General features: G+C 42.4%; 1 protein-coding gene across 10 annotated transcripts in view; it reads left to right on the top strand.

The window, feature by feature from the left end:
- The window catches only part of elavl4 (ELAV like neuron-specific RNA binding protein 4), a 72,126-nt gene extending 48,032 nt beyond the window's left edge, over positions 1-24,094 (top strand). For 7 of the 10 annotated variants that reach the window (XM_014216626.2, XM_014216631.2, XM_014216627.2 and 4 more), the window contains 4 exons: positions 5,765-5,918; positions 14,690-14,924; positions 17,246-17,284; positions 20,206-24,094. In XM_014216626.2, the coding sequence (XP_014072101.1) occupies positions 5,765-5,918; positions 14,690-14,924; positions 17,246-17,284; positions 20,206-20,533 (756 nt within the window). In that variant the 3' untranslated portion in view covers positions 20,534-24,094. The remainder of the gene's footprint in view (positions 1-5,764; positions 5,919-14,689; positions 14,925-17,245; positions 17,285-20,205) is intronic. The other 3 variants (XM_014216622.2, XM_014216623.2, XM_014216624.2) reach the window with 3 other exon arrangements.
- The last annotated feature ends 1,825 nt before the right edge of the window (positions 24,095-25,919 follow it).

The following is a 25,919-nucleotide window of genomic DNA, read 5'->3' on the forward strand; positions in this document are numbered from 1 at the left end:
GAGAGAGTGAAATAGTAGCTGAATCAAAGAGCATTAAAAGCCGTGAGGTATAACTGATATGCTAATTCATTTCTAAAATGTCAAAATGTAAAGGTGAAACTAGAAAGATTTTCAGACAGTAGGGAAAAAACATTTATTACATGCTGCCCAAAGTTAAATAGAGGACTCAAATTAATATTACATGTTATTAAAGGTTGGAAGTCAAATAAAGATGAAGGGAAAATGGAGAAAGTATCATTTCATAAGTAGTATAGTTTTATTAGTAGTATACTCAATATCCATTTTATATAGTCGTTTGTCTTTACTTGTTGAGCAGGATTACGATCGCTATCCCCTCATATGGCTCTGTTATGCTGTTCGCTTTAAGCCATACTGTAATCTGCTCTGCTACCATAATCCAAGCCCTTTCAGTAACGTATTCCTAATCAGATCAGATTACCCTGCCGAGCTGAATGGGAAAAGCCCATACACAATCCCCAATCCCTCGACAGCCCTGAACATGACAGGTCAATATTGTAAAGGGAAACAACCACACCAGATCAACACAGCCCAGCCTGTTTTCAATCCAGCACAGTGCTTTGAAGTGGGCTCTTGAGAGGCAAGGGCGTGGGGAGACAGGCAGAGCTCTCTGTGTATGTCTGTGCGTGTCAGTGTGTGACAGTCAGTATGACCCACAGTTACTCTAGCGCAGGTCTCACCCACTGAGTGTAGCTGACAGGCGTTAGGATGAGTCACTGGGTCCATGTCTGTAGATTCCCGCTGCCACTCTCCCTCACTAATGAACTCTGCTGATGGAAAACCAGAGGGCCAAGCTAGCACCCAGGCCCCCAACCCAGGCTACTGTAGCAGTGACGCTCCCCAGTCCTCCCAAGTCCCCACGCATCAGGCTTGTCTTTAGGAAGCAGCCCACTTAGGAATCACCAGCGTGCTATGGCCTGTCCCCTTGGGCTAGAGAGAAGAGCCTACTGCTGTTTCTCATTGACGCTGTCAAAACCCATAGCATATTCAGAGCTACACGCACACTCCTCGCTTCCTCAGCTCTTGCACAGCCTCTTCCTCCCACAGCTTGTGTGTAATAAAACGGGAGCGATCTTCCGTGTCTATCATCCTGGAGCACACAGTCCAAAGAGCAAGTACACCAGTGAGCGATGTCCTCTCCCCCCACACGCACTGTCCTCTCCTATCTCTCTCTTACAAATACACACACTGCGTTCCACATCGTTCAGCTTCCTCTGTCTGTCCATCTTATCCAGTCAGACGGAGTAGCATCTTCGACTTCACCCTAGCTCTCAGTGATAGCAGCAGATTCCCTCTCTGCATGAGAGGTTTAGGCCAGCCCTTTTGTCTGTCTCTCCCTTTCGATTTAAATTTTGCTATTTTTATTCTTGCCACTGTGCGAAACCCATTATTTAGACTGTGCTACCCACATCAATAAGGCCTTTTCTGAGTAGCACTGAAGAAAATGCCCCTTTTACAACTTCTAATAAGTGTGTTCAAGGTCATTATCTACTTAAAATATCCATGCAGTGCCACAGGCCTTTCTTTCTGCACCAGAGGTTATCTTAAGCAGCCATGAAAATGAAGACAGACTTCCTAATAGCAGCAGACAGCTCTGTCTTGCAGCCCAGTGTGAGGCTCTCTGGTGGGAGAGAAGAGAGAGCTGCTTGTGGTGTCATTGAACTACAGTTCATACATCGATGTGCAGAGAAAACATTCAGAGCCCTCTTTTCAGGAAGACACTTGACATGAAGAGCTTAGTGTCTTTGATATGACTTTCCAGTTTCACACCAAGCCTCAGCTGATGAAACGTGTGTTTTCTATGCAGTACAATACTGTAGTTAATATGTAGGCAATCATGGTAATGTACAGTAAGCCTATGGGAATATCCATCCGTATGTGTGTACACATAATACTCACAGACACATCACTCCCTATTCCATACACACTTTTCCCTTCTAGTACCCCCATAACACTAGTACCCTCAGTGCTCCAACACTGTAGGGTGTAAACAAAAGGGAGCGGCTCGGTTCGCCACAGAGTTTCACACACACAGGCGGTGTCTTTCTGGGGTATGTTTCTGTCTTTTAAAGCGTGTGGTTTCCTCCTCCATGACACCTCAGAGTTTCTCAGCACAACTCTGCTGCTGCTACCCTGTGGAGGTGTGAGAGGAAGGAGCCCGCTGGAGGTGAGAAGAGCAGGGCTACACAGTCTCTCTTCACACACACACACACACACACACACACACACACACACACACACACACACACACACACACACACACACACACACACACACACACGTTACAGCCATTGGAGGTGTTGATGGATAAGACATATGGGGCAGGCTGACAGGGAGAGAAGGAGAGAAAGTGATAGAACCAAAGGGGAAAGAAGGAAAGTTTGTTTGAAAGAGAAGAAGGGCCACAGGGGAAGCTAACTGCCAATGCTTTTGCCTTCAGAGTTCAACAGGATAATTTGTGATATGCCAATATGTTTTTATTTGTACAAGTACATTTTTTAACCAGGCAAGTCAGTTAAGAACAAATTCTTATTTACAATTTTTTTATTTAACCTTTTTTTAACCAGGTAGGCTAGTTGAGAACAAGTTCTCATTTGCAACTGCGATCTGGCCAAGATAAAGCAAAGCAGTTCGACACATACAACAACACAGAGTTACACATGGAATAAACAAACATACAGTCAATAATACAGTAGAAAAATCTATATACAGCATGTGCAAATGAGGTAGGATAAGGGAGGTAAGGCAATAAATAGGCCATGGTGGCGAAGTAATTACAATATAGCAATTAAACACTGGAATGGTAGATATGCAGAAGATGAATGTGCAAGTAGAGATACTGGGGTGCAAAGGAGCAAGATAAATAAATAAATACAGTATGGGGATGAGGTAGTTGGATGGGCTAATTACAGATGGGCTATGTACAGGTGCAGTGATCTGTGAGCTGCTCTGACAGCTGGTGCTTAAAGCTAGTGAGGGAGATATGAATCTCCAGCTTCAGTGATTTTTGCAGTTCGTTCCAGTCATTGGCAGCAGAGAACTGTCTTTTGGGGTGACCAGTGAGATATACGGGTGGGTGCTGCTATGGTGACCAGTGAGCTGAGATAAGGCGGGGCTTTACCTAGCAGAGACTTGGTGACAAAACGGATGGCATTGTGATAGACTGCATCCAATTTGTTGAGTAGAGTGTTATTTTGTAAATGACATCGCCGAAGTCGAAGATCGGTAGGATGGTCAGTTTTACAAGGGTATGTTTGGCAGCATGAGTGAAGGATGCTTTGTTGCGAAATAGGAAGCCGATTCTAGATTTAATTTTGGATTGGAGATGCTTAATGTGAGTCTGGAAGGAGAGTTTACAGTCTAACCAGACACCTAGGTATTTGTAGTTGTCCACATATTCTAAGTCAGAGCCGTCCAGAGTAGTGATGCTGGACGGGCGGGCAGGTGCGGGCAGCGATCGGTTGAAGAGCATGCATTTAGTTTTACTTGCATTTAAGAGCAGTTGTAGGCCACAGAAGGAGTGTTGTATGGCATTGAAGCTCGTCTGGAGGTTAGTTAACACAGTGTCCAAAGACGAGCCAGAGGTATACAGAATGGTGTCGTCTGCGTAGAGGTGGATCAGAGAATCACCAGCAGCAAGAGCGACATCATTGATGTATACAGAGAAGAGAGTCGGCCCGAGAATTGAACCCTGTGGCACCCCCATAGAGACTGCCAGAGGTCCGGACAACAGGCCCTCCGATTTGACACACTGAACTCTATCAGAGAAGTAGTTGGTGAACCAGGCGAGACAATCATTTGAGAAACCAAGGCTGTTGAGTCTGCCGATGAGAATGTGGTGATTGACAGAGTCGAAAGCCTTGGCCAGGTCTATGAATACGGCTGCACAGTAATGTCTCTTATCGATGGCGGTTATGATATCGTTTAGGACCTTGAGCGTGGCTGAGGTGCCCCCATGACCTGCTCTGAAACCAGATTGCATAGCGGAGAAGGTACGGTGGGATTCGAAATGGTCTGTAATCTGTTTGTTAACTTGGCTTTCGAAGACCTTAGAAAGGCAGGGTAGGATGGATATAGGTCTGTAGCAGTTTGGGTCTAGAGTGTCTCCCCCTTTGAAGAGGGGGATGACCGCGGCAGCTTTCCAATATATGGGAATCTCAGACGATACGAAAGACAGGTTGAACAGGCTAGTAATAGGGGTTGCAACAATTTCGGCAGATCATTTTAGAAAGAGAGGGTCCAGATTGTGCAGCACTTTCAGAACATCAGCTATCTGGATTTGGGTGAAGGAGAAATGGGGGAGGCTTGGGCGAGTTGCTGTGGGGGGTGGAGGGCTGTTGATCAGGGTAGGGGTAGCCAGGTGGAAAGGATGGCCACCCATAGAAAATTATGGCCTACCCCGGCCAACGCTGGGCCAATTGTATGCTGCCCTACGGTACTCCCAATCACTCCCTATGGAACTCCCAATCAAACCCACCTGGAATCGAACCATGGTCTGTAGTGACGCCTCTAGCACTGAGATGCAGTGCCTTAGACCGCTGAGCCACTCGGGAGCCAGTGTTTAATGGCTTATGTCTTTGAATGAATACCCTGGATGGAAAAGGATCTGCAGTCAGCAATGGTAACAGGATTAAACTCACATTTTGAAATAGTAAAACCAGGTCGCAATCTAGAAATTAGAACAGCATTCAACAAAGGACAGGAACTGTTTCAGGAGAGAGCGAACATGGCACGACTGCATCATCAAGGTCTAATTTGCCAGTTATAGATCACGAAGAACACCCTGTCAATGACAAACAGAACAGCCTTCAGATAGTAGCTTCCAATATAGTGTAATACTACAGTTTATATGACATTTTAAAATAAGAGTTAAGGAAATGGTAGCATCTAAATTAGACTGAGGGAGGTGAGTGTGTGCTCTGACAGAATGAGAGCTGTGACCCAGGCTAACAGGAGAGATGACAGCCAAGCATCGACAGTCTGTGTGAGAGTGGGAGTGTGAGGGACTCCGAGTGTGTGAGAGAGAGGCGCTGTCCAAGGTGCTGGTGAGTGTGGCACACTGAAGAGAGGGTGTTACAGAACTGTGGAGGGGTCTGTGAGAGAAGGCACCCACCTCATTCAGGTTGCATAGTTATAGTCAGTACAATCCATCCCCATACAACCCCCCTCACCAAAATAGGATTTCCAAACTACCTCTTTTCGTCTATTTCTCTCTCTCCCACCCTCATCCACAGGCTGTACATACACCTTCTCTCCCATCTACTGTATGTGTGAGTGCATTTGTTTTTATGTAAGAATTAACAAGAGCAATATATATTTGTCCAATACTTCCATATTAATGATGAGGGTTGATGAGGGTTCGATGGGGATCAGGGTTCGATTGGGATGAGGGTTCGATGGGGATGAGGGTTCATGTGTGAGCCTTTTGCTACAGTACACAAATATGAATGTTATACAACAAATGAAAGGGAAGATAAATTGGTGCCTATCTAACTTCCTCACAACTCTTCTGCATGGGGTCTGCAAGGCTAATGTGTAAATGGCTTTTAGATGGAATCTGCTGTAACGCAAGTTATGTGCTAATTAAAACAAGCTCAGTAAGGTGAAGCTCTGTGATTCAGGTCATTAAAAACAACTTGCACCGACATCTCTGCCAATGCCCTGGAAAAAATACAAACCAATGCTCTAAGCTCAAAATGTTCTCATTGATGCTACAGTAATTTTTATCTCTTACCTATCTCCTAAGGTGTCATATGCACGTCCCAGCTCAGCCTCCATCCGAGACGCTAACCTGTATGTGAGTGGTCTGCCAAAGACCATGACCCAGAAGGACCTGGAGCAGCTCTTCTCCCAGTACGGACGCATCATCACCTCCCGCATCCTGGTGGACCAGGTCACAGGTATCCATGGGGAGCCTTTTCATATATATACTTACAAACTTACACACACACACACACACACACACACACACACACACACACACACACACACACACTGTAATCAGCCCAGCACACATGCATTTGCCTAAACATGATAACACACACAAATATGCACACAAACATATATACATAAACGTATGTTCATCTGAGTCATATACACCCTACTCACAACCCGAGCACAGGCACACAAAGAGATTAAACCATGATGCCAAAACATGCAGCATGACTTCCATTGCACAGCTCTTAGATCCATTTCAGAGGTTTTGTCTGCCTGCGGCAGGCTCCAGTGTTATGTGTACTGATGAAGCAGAATGAGTACAACACATTGTAAGCCACACTCATTTGCCTAAGCAGAATAAATCAGCCCTGACACTGGGGCCCTCCACACAACAGAACAGGATCAAATTTAGAGCAGGTCTGTTTATTTGCAGCTATGCTTCCACAAGACCTGTTCCACACAGCCCTCGGGATCACAAACAACAGCACAAAAAGTAAAGGCAGTGGAAAACACATCTGTTCATATAACAACAGTACTAGCCAGCTAGATATTCCCATTAACCTTGTCTCATACCACTGTCATAAATAAATCAACCTCTGAATAGCCTAAATGGAATGGAATGTCTGACGCATTCTGTGGAGCAGTATTTAAAAAAAGAAAATGTCTAAATAATTCATGGTATTACCACGCTTGCACACAGTTTGTCTTAAGAGACGGAACAGTTTCCCAAGCATGTTCTCCACAAGCCCAATGCTCATCCTGCTGGTGTGCCAACAGTCTCTTCTTCTCCATTGTATCCCAACCACACTGTTGAAGGGAACAGTAGGCAGGATCATAACCTTACATGTCTCACAGTGCCAGAACCACTCCACAGAGAGAGAGACAGGCAAATCTTCTGCCTCAGATGCACGCACACACGTTCTCTTTCTCCTTCTCTCTCTTTCTCCCTCTCACTCACACGCACACAGTGCCTGGCCCACCAGCACATACAGGCCCTACCCAGCCCAGAGAGGCCTCCCCTGAGGCAGGGGGATCTGCTGAAGGAATTTCTAATTAAATTTTAGTTGCTGGTGATTAAGAAACAAGGAGGGTTTTAGAGGAGCCCGAGAGCTCAGAGCTGGCACATCACACATACTGCCATAAAGAGAAATGGACCGTAAATTAAAACTCTCTTGCGACTCACACAAGTGTAACTGTGGGGTGAGAGAGGGGAAGAGGGAGAGAGAGATTAGTTTAAAAGCTTTGCCTTTGTCCTTTACTTTTTAGTGGTTAACCATTCATATGTATAGGACAGTTTAATCATGCATTGATTTCAACATCATTACACACACACACACACACACACACACACACACACACACACACACACACACACACACACACACACACGCCAATATCATCAACATAATTTGATATTCCAAATCAGAATTCCCCTCCATCTGTTCAGTTTCAGACATTACTGTGGCTCAGAGTGAGCACACAAGCTCCAAAGGCCAATCTAGGAATCAGTTTGGTTTGGACAAATGTGCTCAAACCCACTAATTAGGAGATTTAGTTCATTTTCACAGACCATCAACGTGATGCATATTGCAGCCAGTCTCCTGCTCAGTATCGTCAGAAAGAACTTTGAGTCACAGTTTGCATAGTTCACAGAGTCAGAGAAGACAATGTTCTGTTACAAATAGTCCAAGGATGGTGGACTGAACTCACATTGACTTGACAATGAGTTGGGACTGGGGAATTATGTTATTACAAAGCCTAAACCCACATTTCTTGCCACTGTCCTGATCATGAAGATTCTGCTGTCCATCAAGAAATAACCCCAATGACCTTTTTAACCAATCAGAACATCACGCGGTAGGCCAGTCGCTCATCCACGCTGATGCAGGCCTGGCAGTCATTGCGTAACACATCAATCATGTAACCAGAGTGTTTTGTCAATATTAGTATCTTTCTCTCCTCTCTTTCTATTGATCTCTGCAGAATGGATATGTGTATTTCCCCTCTATCGGGTAACAAATATCCAGAGAAGCATTTTTATATCGCATCACTCTCTCTAACCTTTGGGGAAAGTTGTCGGATCATGATGTTCAATGCGAACAGAAACTCAATGTGAAGGAAATATAATACGGAGAGGCTTTGATCAGTAGTTAAATATTCTGAACATCTCTGCAGGGCCCAGGCACACAGCAGTCAGTCAATACACATCTCCTCAATAAGGACAATACAATTGATCCGGAGAGCTTTCTTTTCTAAGTTACGCCTAGTCTCACAGACCACAGTATACTAATATTCACAATAATGAGCATGCAAAACATTCATACACACTACATATATTAAAACCCTGATCACATTTCTACTTAATCAATCAGTATGTGGCTTGCTCTCCATAGACACATCTACACTTTTACAGTGGATGTTGATGATGAATGTTGTAATACATTCTGGCTCATGTAAAATCCCCACCATGTGTGGATGAAGATCAAGGCTACGTACTGTATGAGCAAACCTGATTTATTTACAGATAAAAGACCTTGTACAACTCATCTCTTTCCTGGTGTCTCTATAACCCACCAGAACCCATAACATGGAGTGTATTGCATAGTTACCTTGGCCTGCGGTCACACATAGAAGCAGACAGATGGCTTTAACTCTGCTTTTACTGAACGGAGCAGAGAGCACCTAAGCTCTTCAAAGGCTTCTTTCCCACTGCCTTTTCAAAGACCATCTGTATCTATCCCCACAAACTAAGTTACATAAAACATGAACAGGTCTTTCTCTCCATCTTTCTCTCTCTCTGATTAGGAGGCAGGGAGAGGTTTTTTTCCTAATGTGTTTAATGTGTAAGTTTAACAAACATTCCATACAGTTGGTACAGCCACTTAAAAGAGCGGAATGACAAACGGTAGCAAAGCGCTTAGATTTGGAGCAGAGAGAAAAGGCTTTCATCAGCCGCCTGGCCAGATGATCAGATCTCTCCAGATTTCCCAGAGGAATGTTTGCCGGGCGAAGTGTTAGGGAGCACCGTGGTAGTGTCCTGGTGCAGTGGGCGCGCAGAAAGCTTTGTCAGGGCACTGGCAGCTCCTTGCCACTGTCTTCCTTGGTTGTGGTTATTAATAAACCAGCCATTCTCTGTGTTCATGTGTGCTGGGAAGAGATAAGTACAGGTAGAGTTACATAAGCCATGGCTGATTACTGTGAATGAAACTGCCTGTAGCCTGTAGTACATTGTGGCCTAATGCTGTCTGGCCTGTGATAAGTGCTGGAACCGGCTGAAGCTGCCTGCCTGCCACCGTCTGCTTCCCAGCTTTCCTCAGCCTGCCTGTTTGCTTTGCTTTGCTTTGTTTTGATATGCAAAAAAAAAAACATCTGGAAGCTCATTATGTAAATGTGGAAAAAGCTAGTGGGGGGAAAAACATTACTCTACAGTATCAACACTGACAGTAATTCAGTATTATTTTTTTTACTATTAAGTAGATCACTTCTGGGATTGTTTTGTTAGATTTCTGCCTTGCTTGAGGGAACCCCTGATGAAAGCCAAAACTTATACCCTACATTAGATTGTATTCTGAAGCGACTGCTGTCAACTGTCTGACACACAGACCTGTTTGTATGGAGTCTCTCTGCCAGGATATCACAGTCACTGGTTCAAAGGTCATGATCGCCTGACCTGTTGTGGTGTAATTGCATTAGGCCCTGCTGACCTTACAGTGCAGTAGTAGTGTTTCTCCTCATGCCCAGAAGGTCTATACGGCAGTGAAAGGAGAAATGAGAGGAGTTACTGTTAGTGGGGTCAAAGACCCTCACACCTCACTCCACAGCGCTACCATATAGGCACAGAGACCCTCACACCTCTCTAAAAACACAGGGACAGACCTAGTTCCCCAGAGACCACTGCACTAGCCCTCCACTCTTTACACCCATTCCTTAATGACACCACTTCAAGTCAACACTTCATTGAAGTGGCTGGGGTGTTTTTCTCAGATCCCACCCTGAATGTGGGTTTGCAGCCTTCAGCTGTATGCTAAGCACTGCTGTAGTGTAGATCTCTTCAAACAGCTGCAGCCTGGTGCAGTTCAAGACCAAGGGGCATACATAGATTACTGGTGCTTGTCTGCTCTCTTCACCAGAGGTCTGGTCATATCCCAACAGGAGATGAGTCCACAGGGTGTAAACATGTATTTCATTGCTCTAGAAACTCAAAAATACTGTAGTCTTTAAGTCTTATAATGTCCTGACTCTTCCACAAGGGGCATTCTTGACATGAGTAGCTAGTGGGTTTATGGAGAAAAAAAATAAACAACTATGCATGAAGTGATGTTGGGAAACAAAGCACAACTATGATTGTATTGGATTGATAAATGTTCATTAAATTATTAAAGTGAAAGTGACAAACCAGGGTTCAATACTGCGACCAAAACAGTTGCATTTGCGACCGTTTGACTTAGCAGTGTGACACATTTTTTATTGGTGGCAAGGGTGCCGGTGATTTATTTAGTATTTTTTTTATCTAGTCCTGTTCATTTTTGTTTTTATCATGTTTTATTCATACAATTGACCAAAAATAAACCATATTTCTAAAGAGGCAACAACTGCACGGGAAAACTGTCTTTGTGTGTCAGGGCTCGACATACAGGGGAGGTTTCGGAAACCCTCTGAGCCAGGCAATCATCCCCGTCAGTGGCCCGCTTGGGCCAGTGAATTTTTTTTTTAAATGGATTACCAAAACTGTTCGTTGTCTCGATTATTTATCATACGCGCGGCTGCACACATATATAGCAGCTCATAAACAGCTGGTTGTTGTGTAGAGCAACTCACCGAAGACCAACAGCGGTAGTAAATATGTTCCAAATTGTATTTACCAGTAAATGCTAAGGCAAGAATGGGTACGCAAACCAGATATTTAAAAGTTCAAAGTCTTGGTTGAATATTTGCGATGTGCAGTTCAGTCATTATAGCCTACCTTGAAAATCAGACCTTTCCTCTAAGGCTCTCTGGTCCTTGAAAAGTCATTGAAGTTAAAGGTAGCGATTTAGAAGTTCTACTGCTCTAATATAATTATTCTGTGATTTCATTTCTGATCAGTTTTTGAGAGATGCAGTCGCTTTCGTTTGTTTCAATTGAAGGGTGTTGCGCTTCTTGCAGTTAAACCATGTGCGGTTATTATAAGCAAGATAGCCTCATCGCGAACCATTAGAAGAAATCAGCTAAAGCGCGGTCGGAACCTGGTGTTACATCAGTGACGCCTCGCAACACGTCAAACCAATCAAATGCCTTGCTTGGGCAGAGCTCCAAAGGTGCTCACCAGATTAGTACCGAGGAGCAACAGTGCGTGAAGACTAAACATGTCAACAAAACCAGAATGTTTACAGCACGCTGGTTTTCACAGCATTTCTGTCATTTCAAGATGAGCTAAAGCTGCAGCAAGAGGGGAGAAATGGTCTACAACGCTGACCATATCAATATGTTTTTATTTAGACGTTTCTGAAGTGATATTTGGCTGTAAAGGCTAGCATTAGGGACAATAAGTAGCTAGCCACATTGAAGTTCGTTTTGAGAAAAGTCAGCTAACCATGTAAGCTACCTAAGTATAACTAACTAGCTAGTTACTAGCTAGTTCAATTTCTCTCATGTTTATAAAGCCAACAAAATGTTAATAAAAACAGCATATTATTGACCTAAAAGGTTAGCTGTGTTAGCCCAGTCGCTAGTTTATCCAGGGTCAGTGATACATACAGTAGAGAAACCATATTTTAGAGTGTAAAAATAATGTCAATGCATAATGCCATTGGGTGGTAATGCATACTTCTTCATTTTTCATTATACATTGAGTTTTTTCTATAGGCTATTACAACAATTAAATATAACATTTAAGTCCTTGAATTATAATTTCCAAGGTCTGTATGAACCCTGTAGGAGGAAAGAGGGATACCTAGTCAATTGTACAACTGAATGCATTCAACTGAAATGTCTCTTCAGCATTTAAAAACTTCTTCGGGATCGGTGTCCCGTCCATGGGACGGTTGAGCTAACGTAGGCTAATTTGATTAGCATGAGGTTGTAAGTAACAAGAACATTTCCCAGGACATAGATATATCGGATATTGGCAGAAAGCTTAAATTATTGTTAATCTAACTGCACTGTCCAATTTACAGTAGTTTTTACAGTGAAATAATACCATGCTATTGTTTGAGGAGAGTGCACAATTTTGAACATGAAAAGTTATTAATAAACAAATTAGGTACATTTGGGCAGTCTTGATCCACATTTTTTAACAAAAACATTTCATAGATGATGGTACAAAAAAAATACAAAAGAACAGTTGTTTTTTTCTTTGTATTATCTTTTACCAGATCTATTGTGTTATATTTTCCTACATTCCTTTCAACTTTCCACAAACTTCAAAAGTGTTTCCTTTCAAATGGTACCAATAATATGTATATCCTTACTTCAGGGCCTGAGCTACAAGCAGTTAGATTTGGGTATGTCATTTTAGGCGAAAATTTAAAAAAGGGGGCAGATCCTTAAACCCAACCCCTCTGAATCAGAGAGGAGCTGCCATAATCAACATCCACATCTTCAGTGCCCAGAGAACAGTGGGTTAACTGCCTTGCTCAGGGGCAGAACAATAGATTTTTACCTTGTCAGCTCTGGGATTTGATTCAGCAACCTTTTGTTACTGGCCCAACACTCTAACCACTAGGCTACCTGCCGCATGGCTCTCCAACTCTGTTTTCCCTCCAACCCTAATCTAGCGCACCTGATTCTAATAATTAGCTGGTTGATGAACTGAATCAGGTTAGTTACAACTGGAGTTGGAGTGAAACCCTATTGGAGGGAACTCTCCGGGAACAGGATTGGAGAGCCCTGCTGTATAGACTACTTGCGTAGCTCGTAAATGAAAGATAAAATCACCTGCTATTGGAATTATGCACACATCATTTGCTTTCGTAGCCAGTAGCTTTCAGTTGGCACTAGCCCGATGTGCCTCTGGCAATTTTATCTGAATGATGAGCCCTGCTGTGTGCGGTGCAAGTAGGGCCTATAAGTAACTGTTTTCGGGTAGATGGAAAGGTTACTTTTTTTTTACTGTGATATTGTTTTGGTATCAAGTATCCTTTTTCCAGTTCTGCCCTCTAGAGGATTTTGCAGAAAACATGGCACTTTGAAATCTGCAAAAAAATAAATTTAGCACTTTATTCTAACAGTCTCTTTTCTTTGCCGTTACAGTAAATCTCTCCAAATCAATGTAAGAACACAAGGGCATGCTAATTTAAAAGATAGCTAGTCATTATTTGCCTGGTTCTGTATGGAATGCAGGTACATTATGGGACAGGTCATCATCAATTATTGAAAACATTTTTTTTAACATTCTGTGCAACCAAATCGTGATGGTGCCACCAACTGAAAAAGTTAGTGTAGAACCCTGCAAACAAATCAACATAATGTACAAAAACAGTATGCACTTGTTACCACCTAGGAATATCAGTATGACACTATTTTCTACCGAAGCAGCAGTGACCCTAGTTTCACATCGGAGCCAGAGCTGTATGCCAACAATTCAAACCCCTTTGGAATAACAGACTGTGTTTATTATTTTCTAGCAGTGACAACCTAATTATAATGTACAGGTACAGGGAAGGCAGGGAGGGATTGGGAGAGTCTGTCAAGAGCTGCAGCAACCCATAAGTTAAATTATTCAGCATTAGAGTGAATGAAAGCATTCGGCATTGGAGAGATTGTGTGTAAATGTTTGTTCAGGGCTGCACATATCAAAAGAGTATGATTCGAGAAGAAAATGAGACAGCGGAACAGAAAAACATCAATAAGCGCAAGCGGCGTTGTGAGAGAGAAATGACAATAAAAAGTGTTTCTGTGTGTGGTGTAGAGATGTGCACACACAGTATTATGTAAATAGTCCTGGCAGCGTGCTGTCACTGAGCGAGGGTCCCCTGGGCCAGTCAGCCAGCCTCATTAAAAACGAGCAGCACGCGTTTATGGAGACCAAGAAAAGACCTCCTGGGTAGTACGTCTCTCCAAATGTTACTTTCAGGTGGCGGTCAAAAAACATTGCCTTGGAGACGACTCAAATGTCGCCGGCAACATGGCGTGAGGCCTGAGTGTGTGGCCATCAGCTAGGAGGAGAGCTGCAGTGTGTGCTGAGTCCAACGCGCCTCACGGAGTAGCCTCAACGAGCTGTGAGGAGACACAGCACTACAGCAGCTAGCACACAAACAACACAACAGCATTTCTGCATCAGCAGGCATCAGCTCCTCTATAGCCTCCTCTCATGCTCTTTGTGTGAGAGGAAGACAAATTCTGTCTCTTGACAGCACAGGAAATCATGATGGTGCCTTCGCTTTTCCCTCTGCTCTATACTGTCTTCTTCAAATAACACTGTTATACACATAATACAATCCCTCTCTGTATGGAATACAAATAATGTCCAACTCATTGTATCCCCTTTACAAAACTTTGCTTTCAACGTTATTAAAAGCAACAACAGACATCATCTCTGTACCATGTATGAAAGAGATAATAAGGTGGGTGTGTGTGTGTGTGTGTGTGTGTGTGTGTGTGTGTGTGTGTGTGTGTGTGTGTGTGTGTGTGTGTGTGTGTGTGTGTGTGTGTGTGTGTGTGTGTGTGTGTGTGTGTGTGTGTGTGTGTGTGTGTGTGTGTGATCTAACCGGAACCACATGAAGTAAAAGGACGCCCCTATGTTTGTGATGTGTTGGCCCCACAGGTGGTTCGCGGGGTGTGGGGTTCATTCGCTTTGATAAGAGGATAGAGGCTGAGGAGGCCATTAAGGGGCTGAATGGACAGAAGCCCTCTGGAGCTGCTGAGCCCATCACCGTCAAGTTCGCCAACAACCCCAGCCAGAAGACCAGTCAAGCGCTACTGTCCCAGCTGTACCAGTCCCCCAACCGCCGGTACCCAGGCCCCCTGCACCACCAGGCTCAGAGGTTCAGGTAAATACCTAGGGCTCACAACAAGGGTCGGGAGGTCAGGTTCAGCCATTGGGCTATTGGTTCAAATATATGTTTCTACTGTTATATGTACTGTAGAGTTGAGTATGGCACTTTATTGTCTAATTGCAACGATCAACCACCTTGTAAATCATCAGTCACCAATACGATGTTTGATTCTTTGTGCATTCAACCAAGAAAGCATTTTTGTTCCAAAGAGTGGGTTTCCTGGAGCTCCACCCATAACTGAGAAGAACTGTTTACAAGAGACAGTGGGGTTCTGTCGTTCACAATGTCTCCATCACATCACCTCATCACCCTCTTTATTCCATAATGCAACCAACTGTCATCCCCTCTTTCCATCCACTGTTCATTCCCAACACATACTTAGCCTGATACTCACCGATTCCAGACTGTAGTCCCAATGAGAATATATGAAAATTATAATCTGAACCCCAAAAAATATTTAAGATTGTGGAGCAAATTATTATAATAAAAATGATATATATTTATGAAAAGTTAGACCAACAAAGTTAGCAATATAAGACATGATTTTCTGTTCAGTAGAATCCAGGGTCTGAACATTGCAGATCCAGAGCTAGCTGCCTGTAATACACAAAGTCCATTTTCAACCTCCTCATCATTACAACCAACAGCCACAGGGCTAAACCTAATCCACAAACTCAGACAGAAATGCATCACCTATCTTGTCAATGTTGCCCATTTGCCACCAGTCAATATAATGCCTGTTTGTCTGATCCACCTCTAAGAAGGCAATATAATCCTTTAAGCAAAATATTGTAGATTTCAGTTATTAGTGATGCTCCACATTACAAATGACAGTAATTGGTCAATTAGGCTTATTATATTTAAGGTAGAAGCAGGTTTTAATTTAACAGACTTTTTTTAAACGGCCGGTTCCCATTTACATGCACTGAGAGCCACCACTTTTGTATGCTGTGGGCTTGGAGAGGGTGTGTGAAAAGCTGGCATCCAAGGCAGGTTGTTTTTTTACAGCAGCAGCCCATCAGATGTCTCCAGCACAGCGGCCTGAAGCGCCTCCTCAGAGCTTCCAGTCCAATTGACTAATTTACCCACAAAAGCTGATTGCTCAGTCCCAGCCCGCATAATGGCCTAATTGCTGCTTTAATGAGTCAACAAATTTTTGTGCTTTGTTTAGATTTTTTGGTCAGGTTCACAGACGGCATCTCTGCCCACTGATGACCTGCAGCACAGACAGTGTTTTGAAAGGGAGAAGTACTTTAGAATGGCCCCAAGTTCCCAACCCTTCCATTAGGCTGAAAGGCTTACTAAGACATGAGACAGTGCAGACCCATGTGACAAATGATGGTCATTGCGTGGCCACGCAAGACTCACTCGAAAAGCCTCTGATTTATGTGGCTGAGTGGCTTCCATCCTTGGCCCACTGAGCACAGTGACTATCTGTCTGCAGGACCGGCCTGATTTTTCCTCCCAGCCAACTAACAAACACCATTCCATTTGACATTCTACATGGACAGGTGTCAAAAGAAGGACATTTCTTTGGTCAGTTACTATTCAGTAGTGTTTTGTTAGTCCAAACCATACAACATTATTCCCTGATTTGTCATCTTCCTCTCTTAAAACCTTTACCATCTCTCAAAAAATGCCAAACCATTACACTGACAGAACTCTGGAGACGGGGATATATCTATTTTTTTTTTAATTATTATACTATTTAGTAGTATAATATATGTTCAATTTGTCTCTCAACCTTCTTGAAAATGACAAACTTAATGCCAAAGTACCTGAGGGGCAATTGGAATAATGATGCAAAGCAGTTTTCATAGTTTATGACATAAATAATCATTATTTCATTATGCTGTCAGGATCGACATTGATTTTGAGAAAGACAAGATTTCAAAACTTTCTTTGACATCAATACTATGGCTTAACTCACAGTTATAAATTACTTATAAATGATTTGAACACAACAGCACAGATGTACAACGGAACCACTTTGAAAGCCCCGTGCAGCATAAGAATGTGTGGAGCGTGAGAGTGCTCTCCATAGGGCCTCATGCTAAAAAAAGAAAATGTCGCTGTGTGCTGGCTGATTGGGCCACAGAGTGGCCTCTTGTGTTAGCGCTGTACAGTACTGTTGCTAGCCTGCTGCTTTGTTGCTGTGTGAATGACACCACCCCTGACTGGTGGGGCTCCTCAGTGTAATGGCCCATCTCTGGATGGCTTTCTTCTTTGAGTGAGGCAGGGATGTAGAATTAGTTCCATTGAGTGAGTCAACCATCTGCCTGGCATTAACCCCAGAACCCTCCTTCTCTTTACAGGCTGGACAATTTGCTTAATATGGCCTATGGCGTAAAGAGGTAATTAAAACTTCACCGAATGCCAGATGTCCATGTTGACAAAATGATTTCTATCCTGTTTTCTTCATTTTTAGAAGTCACTTGCATTCGAATCAGTTCAAGGTTATTCTGCCTTGATTTTTTAAAATTTTCTTTAGCCTTGTTTAATTTGAATCCACTAACCACAAGTCAAAAGGAAAACAATCGTCTTTTGTTTTCTAATGTTCAATTTGCTTTGAGTATGATGAGTGCTGACTTTTACATTTCGATTGCTTTGGATAGTTTCTGTGTATATTTCTGTTCTCTTGTGTGTAGCTCTTGTTTTTAGGCGTGTTTTTCTACCGGATTCAGGTACTCTAGCCTAACCTCTGTCCAGCTTTAGATGTTACATTGGGATCAAGTTCAGTTTGAAAACACTAATATCAAAGCAGTGAATGGAACTTACAATAACAAACCACCCAATTCAATAGGACTTGCCACAATGGTTATAATAAAACATTTATTACAACATGTTATTACAGCAGTAGTGATGGGGTGTTGGGGTTAAGGGGTCAGGGGTCAGTAAGGGGCAAGATGGGAGAGGCTGGAGACACCTGGATCCCTGCAGGAAATGCTGTTTCACTGCAGCCAGCTCAACTTCTGATCACCTCTTTTTGCTCATAACTTTTGCTTTTGCTACTGTTGATGTAATATGAAGTGAAGCGGCTGTGAGACATCATGATATCAGCTGATGACATTTTGACGCATGTTAGAGTAATCAGTGAGTTCCTTTGATGTCCACTCACTGGAATAGAAAGGCTGTGATCCCAGATGTAGCATGAAAAAATAAGCGTTTGCTTTTTAAATTTTTTAAATGGAATGATTAAATAGCTTTTTCTGTGAAAAGAGCAGATCCACTGAATTCATCGGTTTCCATAGCAGTGATTAGCAGCAATTCTTGCTCTGCAGAATCAGAGAGTGAAGGCTTGACTATAAGACGGTGACAGAATGATGCATGGGAAAGACTCTTTGGCACATAGCTCTACCTCAATGTCCCAGGCAGCAACTCGTTTGTCTAACATACCTCTATTTGTACTGGGGGCAGGAAACAATTAATTCAGTTGAAGGGGGATGCAAATGATCTGGCCAAGAAAATGACAACAAAAAGAAGAGAAGACATTTTTAATATTCACCAATATGCTGCAGTGCCTGCTGGTTCAACAACACAGTACCAATGCAAAGACTATTGAAAATGTACAAACTGTCAAAGCAGTAGAGTTTTGGAATACAGAAATCCAACAAGCCCTGCCTTTAGAACAGCCTTTTGCTTGCTTGGCACATGGTTTGAAGTGGTGATGATTAATGAACAAAGGCAAGCGTAGTAGTAGTCAGTGTGCTTTAGAAGTGAGCAGTGGAGGTGGGAGCTAGGGGAGGGTGGGATGGCTGCAGGTCAGCCAGCCCACCCTTGTTGCTATGCAACTCGTCTCCTTTTCTATGGAAGAACCACAGTGTGCTTGATCCTGCCCTGTTAGACACCACTGTAGTCTCCTCTGTGGCTCTGTTAGCCAGCCTGATTGTCTCTCACCCTCACACACTCACACATACCTGTATTTGCATCGAAATTACTATGGAGGTGTTATTTCACCCAGACAGAGAGATCCGAATACAATTGAACGTGTTAGAGAAGGCCTTGACGTGACTAGAGGTTTTAAGACCCTAGTGAAGGGAAGACTTGCTGTTAGAAAATATACATTTTACACAGGGACTGTAATGAGACACAAACAAGAACCAAAAAGCATATTGTGTTGGCAAAAATGTTAAAGCTCAAGTCGTGGCCAAAGTACTGATGAAAGGTCTGAGTGATTCTTGCCGATACTTAGAGGCTCTGTGGTCTGAGCAAGACTATCGATCACTGTCATCCTCATCCGCCCCACAAGAGATGACTGCAGGAGTGGGTGGATGGAATACACTTTGTTCCTAAAACTACTGGGTTGTAAAGTGTTTCCATTTTCCATTTAGTTTGCTCCTTCCTTCCTCCCTTCCTTAAGAAGGGAGGCTTCTCCGAGACAGCTGCAGTAAAGCGGAAATCTCAATTAAAGCATACCCAATAATGCCTATAGTCATTCCGAGAGGTGGCATAAGAAATTAACCTTTTATCCAATTTACCTTTTATTTAAAGTGGAAATTTCCTTTAAGCGGAAAGGCAATTAAGTGAAGTCAACTGAGCATTCAAATCTCTATCGCAAAAAGGGAGAAGATTACAAGGCGAATAAGTGCAGATTTACTTGGTTGCATACTCAATCTCTGATGAATTTCAAAATCTTTTAATTCAGCAAGTTCCTGTAATTTAGCTCCCAATAGAGGCACTCAGGAAGACCGAGGGAGAAAAGCTTCCCCTGTGCATCCCTCCCTCCTTCGGATGCTGCTGAAGCCATTTCCCAGCAGGCCCCCCACAGAGTAGTCAGCCTTGAGAAAAGGCCACTCAGTCAATATGGAGGCGCACAGAGGGGAAATAGTCTAGCAGGAGGATACAGTACACAGACAGACCCTTAGTCATAGTGCATCATGTGCACTGGGTTGCACTTGTAATAATCAATGTAGGATGGTCAGGAATGATAGAACTGTTTGGTTGGTACTGTATGTGGGTGGGTGCTTTTATTTGTCCTATTTCACACATGTACAAGTGTTTTAATACGCATGTGTGAATTAGAAATGTGGTTTTTGCATATCGCAACTCTCCCTGAGACACACTCAGAGAGTGGGGTCATGGCGAGGTTCACTTTGGACACTTGGAGGGGAACTTGAGTGTATAGGGAAATGCCTTGGCCTACAATCTCAGAGCTTGTAAATCCATGCACACGCAGTTGGTTTTCTATTTCTCTCAATTGGGCATTTGTTTCACTTAACATTGTACTATTTCTCTCCCTCCCTCTCTCTTTCTCTCTGTCTATCTTGTGGTGCAGGTTTTCTCCCATCACCATTGACAGCATGACTAGCCTGGTGGGCATGAACATCCCTGGCCACACAGGCACTGGCTGGTGCATCTTTGTCTACAACCTGTCTCCAGACTCTGACGAGAGCGTCTTATGGCAGCTGTTCGGGCCCTTCGGAGCAGTCAACAACGTCAAGGTCATCCGTGACTTCAACACCAACAAGTGCAAGGGCTTCGGCTTCGTCACCATGACGAACTACGACGAGGCAGCCATGGCCATCGCCAGTCTCAACGGGTACCGGTTGGGAGACCGCGTCTTGCAAGTCTCGTTCAAGACCAACAAGACCCACAAGTCCTGAACCCTTCCTCACTCCAAATCCCCTGTCACCACTACCACTACCACCTTACAGTCGCCCAACACAGCAACTCTCCAGAAGGAACACAGCAAACAAACAAACAAAAAAGAACTAGAAATGGCTTATACTATAACTTTGGAACTATAAGCCAATGTTGCCTAAGTATTACAAAATGAAAGATTAAAATATCCATGATTTGGAACCCCTGTGATTCTACAGGATTCCTGTTGTATATCCTTTCTGTTCTTGTGGTTGTCAAACTATTTTTCTCTTCTATGTAAACAGTAGCAAAAACCAGTCCCCTTATTTCAAAGAAGAGAATGTCCTTTTTAGATTTAACTTTCTTGGTCTTGATTGAGGATTTTTTTCTTTTTTAAATCCGGATCCACTGTCGTTAGAATTATGCCTCCCTGACAGAAGAAGGGAGGGGGCTCTTTTTTAAATTGGTGACCATTCATTCATTTTTTTGTGTATATTAAACCCCCCTAACAATTCTAAGGGATGACACAATCCTGTTTTCTCTGATGCAGAAAAAAAAATCTAACATTTGTTTGTTTTGTATTGCAAACAAAACACGTCTTTCCTCACTGGGGTTTGGGAGATGGGGAGAGGGAAGGGATGGGTTAGAATTCCTGATGACAGGTTAAATGATTTAAAAAACACTGTTGCCAAAGAGAAAATCTCTTTGCTTGAAAATGCGTTTAGAAAAATAAAAAATAAAGAGAAGAAAATCTATTTTTATAATATGATAATTAAAATAATTATTGAAGAATTTTTACAAGAATCTGGATTTGAAAAAATATAAAAATATTTTGACTGGCTAATTAGGCGGTGGGGGAGGGGTGGGCGCCACCTTGTCTTGTTCGTTCTGCCGTGGTACTTTTTAGGAGCAAAGGTTGTTTGTTTTTAGGAGAAAGTGATTGGCGATGATTTTGTAGATGGAAGGTTTTGTCAAGGGATGCAAATTGAGGCGGGTGATCGTTGTAATTTTTCATAGTGCGTAATTATTCAACAGCGATACCCAAAAGGGAAGGGAGAGGGGTCTTTCAAGGCCTAACCATCCTCACAGTTGAGAGCCCAAAGCAAGAAGACCCATTGTCCACTTGTTTTCTTTTTGTCATCAGCCTATGGGATATCAGTAATGAATATATACACATCTATCCATTTAGAAAACATACATTATCTATTGTTTTCTTTGCTATAATTTTGTGGAATTTTAAAATAACTTCCTTTAGCGATCAACAGTAGGTGCTATATTACATGATTCACATATCTTAAATATCCACATTTGTTGTTCTATGTGTTGTTCAGAGAAAAAATACTTCGATGTTGGCATTGAATTGAGCTGCTGTTCTTGTTTATTTTTGTTGTTGGCCCCCATCTGGTTAGACTATTTCTTGCTGAAATACCAGATGACGGACTTTGGGCCGTGTAAGAATCACTTAACAAGTTTTCTTTGGCTTGCTGACTTTTAGGTTACTTGCTAAGTGTGAAGCGTTGTCAAAATTCAATAATAATTAGCTAGTTCTGTTAGTCTAGATATTTGTTTCCTCAAAGGATCTATTACAACTGTGTCTTTATTTGTTGTGTACAAATAGATAATATATAGTCTACATTTGTTTTACAATATCTATATCTATATGAGTTGTCACTGTCTTTTGTTTGAGCTTGTCTTTTTCATATGACAACTTTATGAAGTGATGGTTCAGTTACTTAGAAAACTCGTGAGGAATCCTGTTTAATATGTTGTCATGTCGCTTGTAAAAAAAAAAAATGTAAAAAAGATTTGGAGAAAAATTTTGGTATCTGCCACGGCAAAAGAAACCGAACAAAAGCTTAGAAAATAACTATTTATTCATTTATTTATTGATCGATTGATTGTTTCATTGCTTCAACTATTTATTTATATTGATTATTTATTTTTATATTTATTTGTTCTGTTGTCTGTGTATTTGCGTGAATCTGGTACAGGGAGGGGTGACGTTTCTGAGCAAAAGGGAACAAAGCGACTAGGGGAGAGGCTCTTCCATTAGTCCACTGCACTGAGAACTTTTAGTACGTTTGTGCTTTGTACCGATATTGTACCGATATAAATTACAATATAAAAAAATCTAAAAGTTGAAAACTAAAAACGCTCTTCCCTTATTACTAGAAACAGTTACTCGCTATGCATAACCTAGTTGATAGTTAAATTTGCTATTGCTTTTTTCTTGTCTTGTTAAACAAAATCTTTAAATCTTTTTCAATAAAGTTTAGTCTTAATATAATGTTATAACAGTTGTTCTGGTTCAATATAACCTGTGATAAGTTTGTGTCGTTTTAAAGCCACTCCGCACCCTCCCTCCACACTACCGCTTTGTGATGAAACTTTATGCAAAAATGTGGGTCTGAAGCATAATTTTCAGTTTTCAAACATTTTATAACATCCAATTTTGGAGGCTCAGGCACCTGAATTCGATGAGCAAATGTCCATTGTATTTGAGGGTCATTCATTGCACTGGACTAATCAGTCAACTCACCTAAGAGTCAAACTTATTTTTAGAGAATCATGTTTGAAAATTACAAAAGAACATCTCTTTAAAGAGATCTTGATCATTGTACACTAACTATACTTATGGCACTTGTTGCTATTTAAAAATACTGAAGGTATTTAATGGATTATACCCATTCTATATTTTATATACTATAATATGATATATATTTTGAAAGGTAAAGATAGGGAATGGTTCCTGAAGTACTGAATTGGATTTTGTTGAGCCAGGAAACATGAGGTGTAGGAAAATTGTAAACACTCAGACACATTCATATATATATATACTCTCTCATAACCACATCTTAGGCAGACCATCTGTCATCATCGAACCACTATACAGTTCTGACCTCAGAACACCAACAGACCCCTTTTCATGCTCCAGAGCTGTTTGGAGTTTGAATTATGCAACGACCCCAGTAGAATGTTGTTCTGATGTGTGAACATATTTCCTATGTCTTTTGAACTGTGTTCATGCTCATGAGTGTGTTTGTGAACACGTTTGCGTGTGTGTGTGTGTGTTTGTAAGGGTGTTTGAAACATGGGGATGCGTCACCTCGGTCTATGCCCAACCCCTATGGCTCACACATCCCCTGTAGCGCCTTCTAGTGGCAGCCTGCCAATAGGAAATCAACAGCCAGTAGTGTAGGAGGGAAGGTTAAGAGAGGAACAAGGCTCTTGTCATTTTTAATTTTCTCCTGAAATGTGTTTGTTTACTATCTGAAAATCTATAAACTATCTTTAAAGACAAAAAATAAGAAAACATTTCAGAGCCTAATTGGTCTCTCCTATTTATGTTATTCCTTATCAATTATCAATTATTATTATTGCTATTATTCTTAGTATTCTTATCCTTATTATTAATCCAATTACTGCGATGAATGACTTCATGTTATCCTTGCTAGTTTAGGTCATTTCTGAAACTGGAAACAAAAAAATCTTGCTGTAAATGTTTTTTTTTTCTCCATAAAACTGTTGTGTTTGAATTATTTGTACTTTTGAATGTTGGGACAATAAAATGAGGTGTTGAAGAGCGTTGTTGTTGATTCTCTTGTATGCCGTTATTAAGTGATCAATTGCACATGGTATTTAGCTTTACTCCAAACTCACTTCTTAGAAGTAGTGCAATATATTAGATCAGGGGTCTTCAACTCTTAACCAACGAGGTCTAGAGCCTGCTGGTTTTCTGTTCTATCTGATAATTAATTGCACCCACCTGGTGTCCGAGGTCTAAATCAGTCCCTGATTAGATAGGAACAATGAAAAAAATGAGTGGCTTCGAGGTCCAGAGTTGAGTTTGAGGTTATTAGGTGCTAGATCTCGTAGATACAGAGTGATGTCAAATCAAATTTTATTTGTCACATACAGTGAATACAACAGGTGTAGTAGACCTTACAGTGAAATGCTTACTTACAAGCACTTAACCAACAATGCTTTAAGAAGTTAATAAGAAAAACATGTTAAGTCAAAAAAAAAAAAAATTCTAGGCATAGATAATAAACAGAGAGTAGCAGCAGCGTAAAAGAGGGGTCTGGGTAGCCCTTTGATTAGCTGTTCAGGAGTCTTATGGCTTGGGGGTAGAAGCTGTTAAGAAGCCTTTTGGACCTAGACTTGGCGCTCCGGTACAGCTTGCCATGCGGTAGCAGAGAGAACAGTCTATGACTAGGGTGGCTGGAGTCATTGACAAATTTTAGGGCCTTCCTCTGACACCGCCTGGTATATAGGTCCTGGATGGCAGGAAGCTTGGCCCCAGTGATATACTGAGCCGTACGCACTACCCTCTGTAGTGCCTTGTGGTCGGAGGCTGAGCAGTTGCCATACCAGACAGTGATGCAACCAGTCAGGATGCTCTCGATGGTGCAGCTGTAGAACCTTTTGAGGATCTGAGGACCCATGCCAAATCTTTTCAGTCTCCTGAGGGGGAATAGGTTTTGTCGTGCCCTCTTCACGACTTTCTTATTGTGTTTGGACCATGTTAGTTTGTTGGTGATGTGGACACCAAGAAACTTGAAGTTCTCAACCTGCTCCACTGCAGCCCCGTCGATGAGAATGGGGGCGTGCTCGGTCCTCCGTTTCCTGTAGTCCACAATCATCTCCTTTGTCTTGATCACGTTGAGGGAGAGGTTGTTGTCCTGGCACCACATGGCCAGGAGTCTGACCTCCTCCCTATAGGATGTCTCATCATTGTTGGTGATCAGGCCTACCACTGTTCTGTCATCGGCAAACTTGATAATGGTGTTGGAGTCGTGCCTGGCCATGCAGTCGTGAGTGAACAGGGAGTACAGGAGGGGACTGAGCACGCACCGATGTTGAGGATCAGCGTGGCAGATGTATTGTTACCTACACTTACCACCTGGGGGCGGCCCGTCAGGAAGTCCAGGATCCAGTTGCAGAGGGAGGTGTTTAGTCCCATGGTCCTTAGCTTAGTGATCACTCTCGCTGCTGGTGATTCTCTGATCCACCTCTACGCAGACGACACCATTCTGTATACTTCTGGCCCTTCCTTGGACACTGTGTTAACTAACCTCCAGACGAGCTTCAATGCCATACAACTCTCCTTCCGTGGCCTACAACTGCTCTTAAATGCAAGTAAAACTAAGTACATGCTCTTCAACCGATCACTGCCCGCACCTGCCCGCCCGTCCAGCATCACTACTCTGGACGGTTCTGACTTAGAATATGTTGACAACCAGAAATACCTAGGTGTCTGGCTAGACTGTAAACTCTCCTTCCAGACTCACATTAAGCATCTCCAATCCAAAATTAAATCTAGAATCGGCTTCCTATTTCGCAACAAAGCATCCTTCACTCATGCAGCCAAACATGCCCTCGTAAAACTGACCATCCTACCGATCCTTG

Source organism: Salmo salar, chromosome ssa10 (assembly GCF_905237065.1).
Source record: "Salmo salar chromosome ssa10, Ssal_v3.1, whole genome shotgun sequence".
Taxonomy (NCBI): Eukaryota; Metazoa; Chordata; class Actinopteri; order Salmoniformes; family Salmonidae; genus Salmo; species Salmo salar.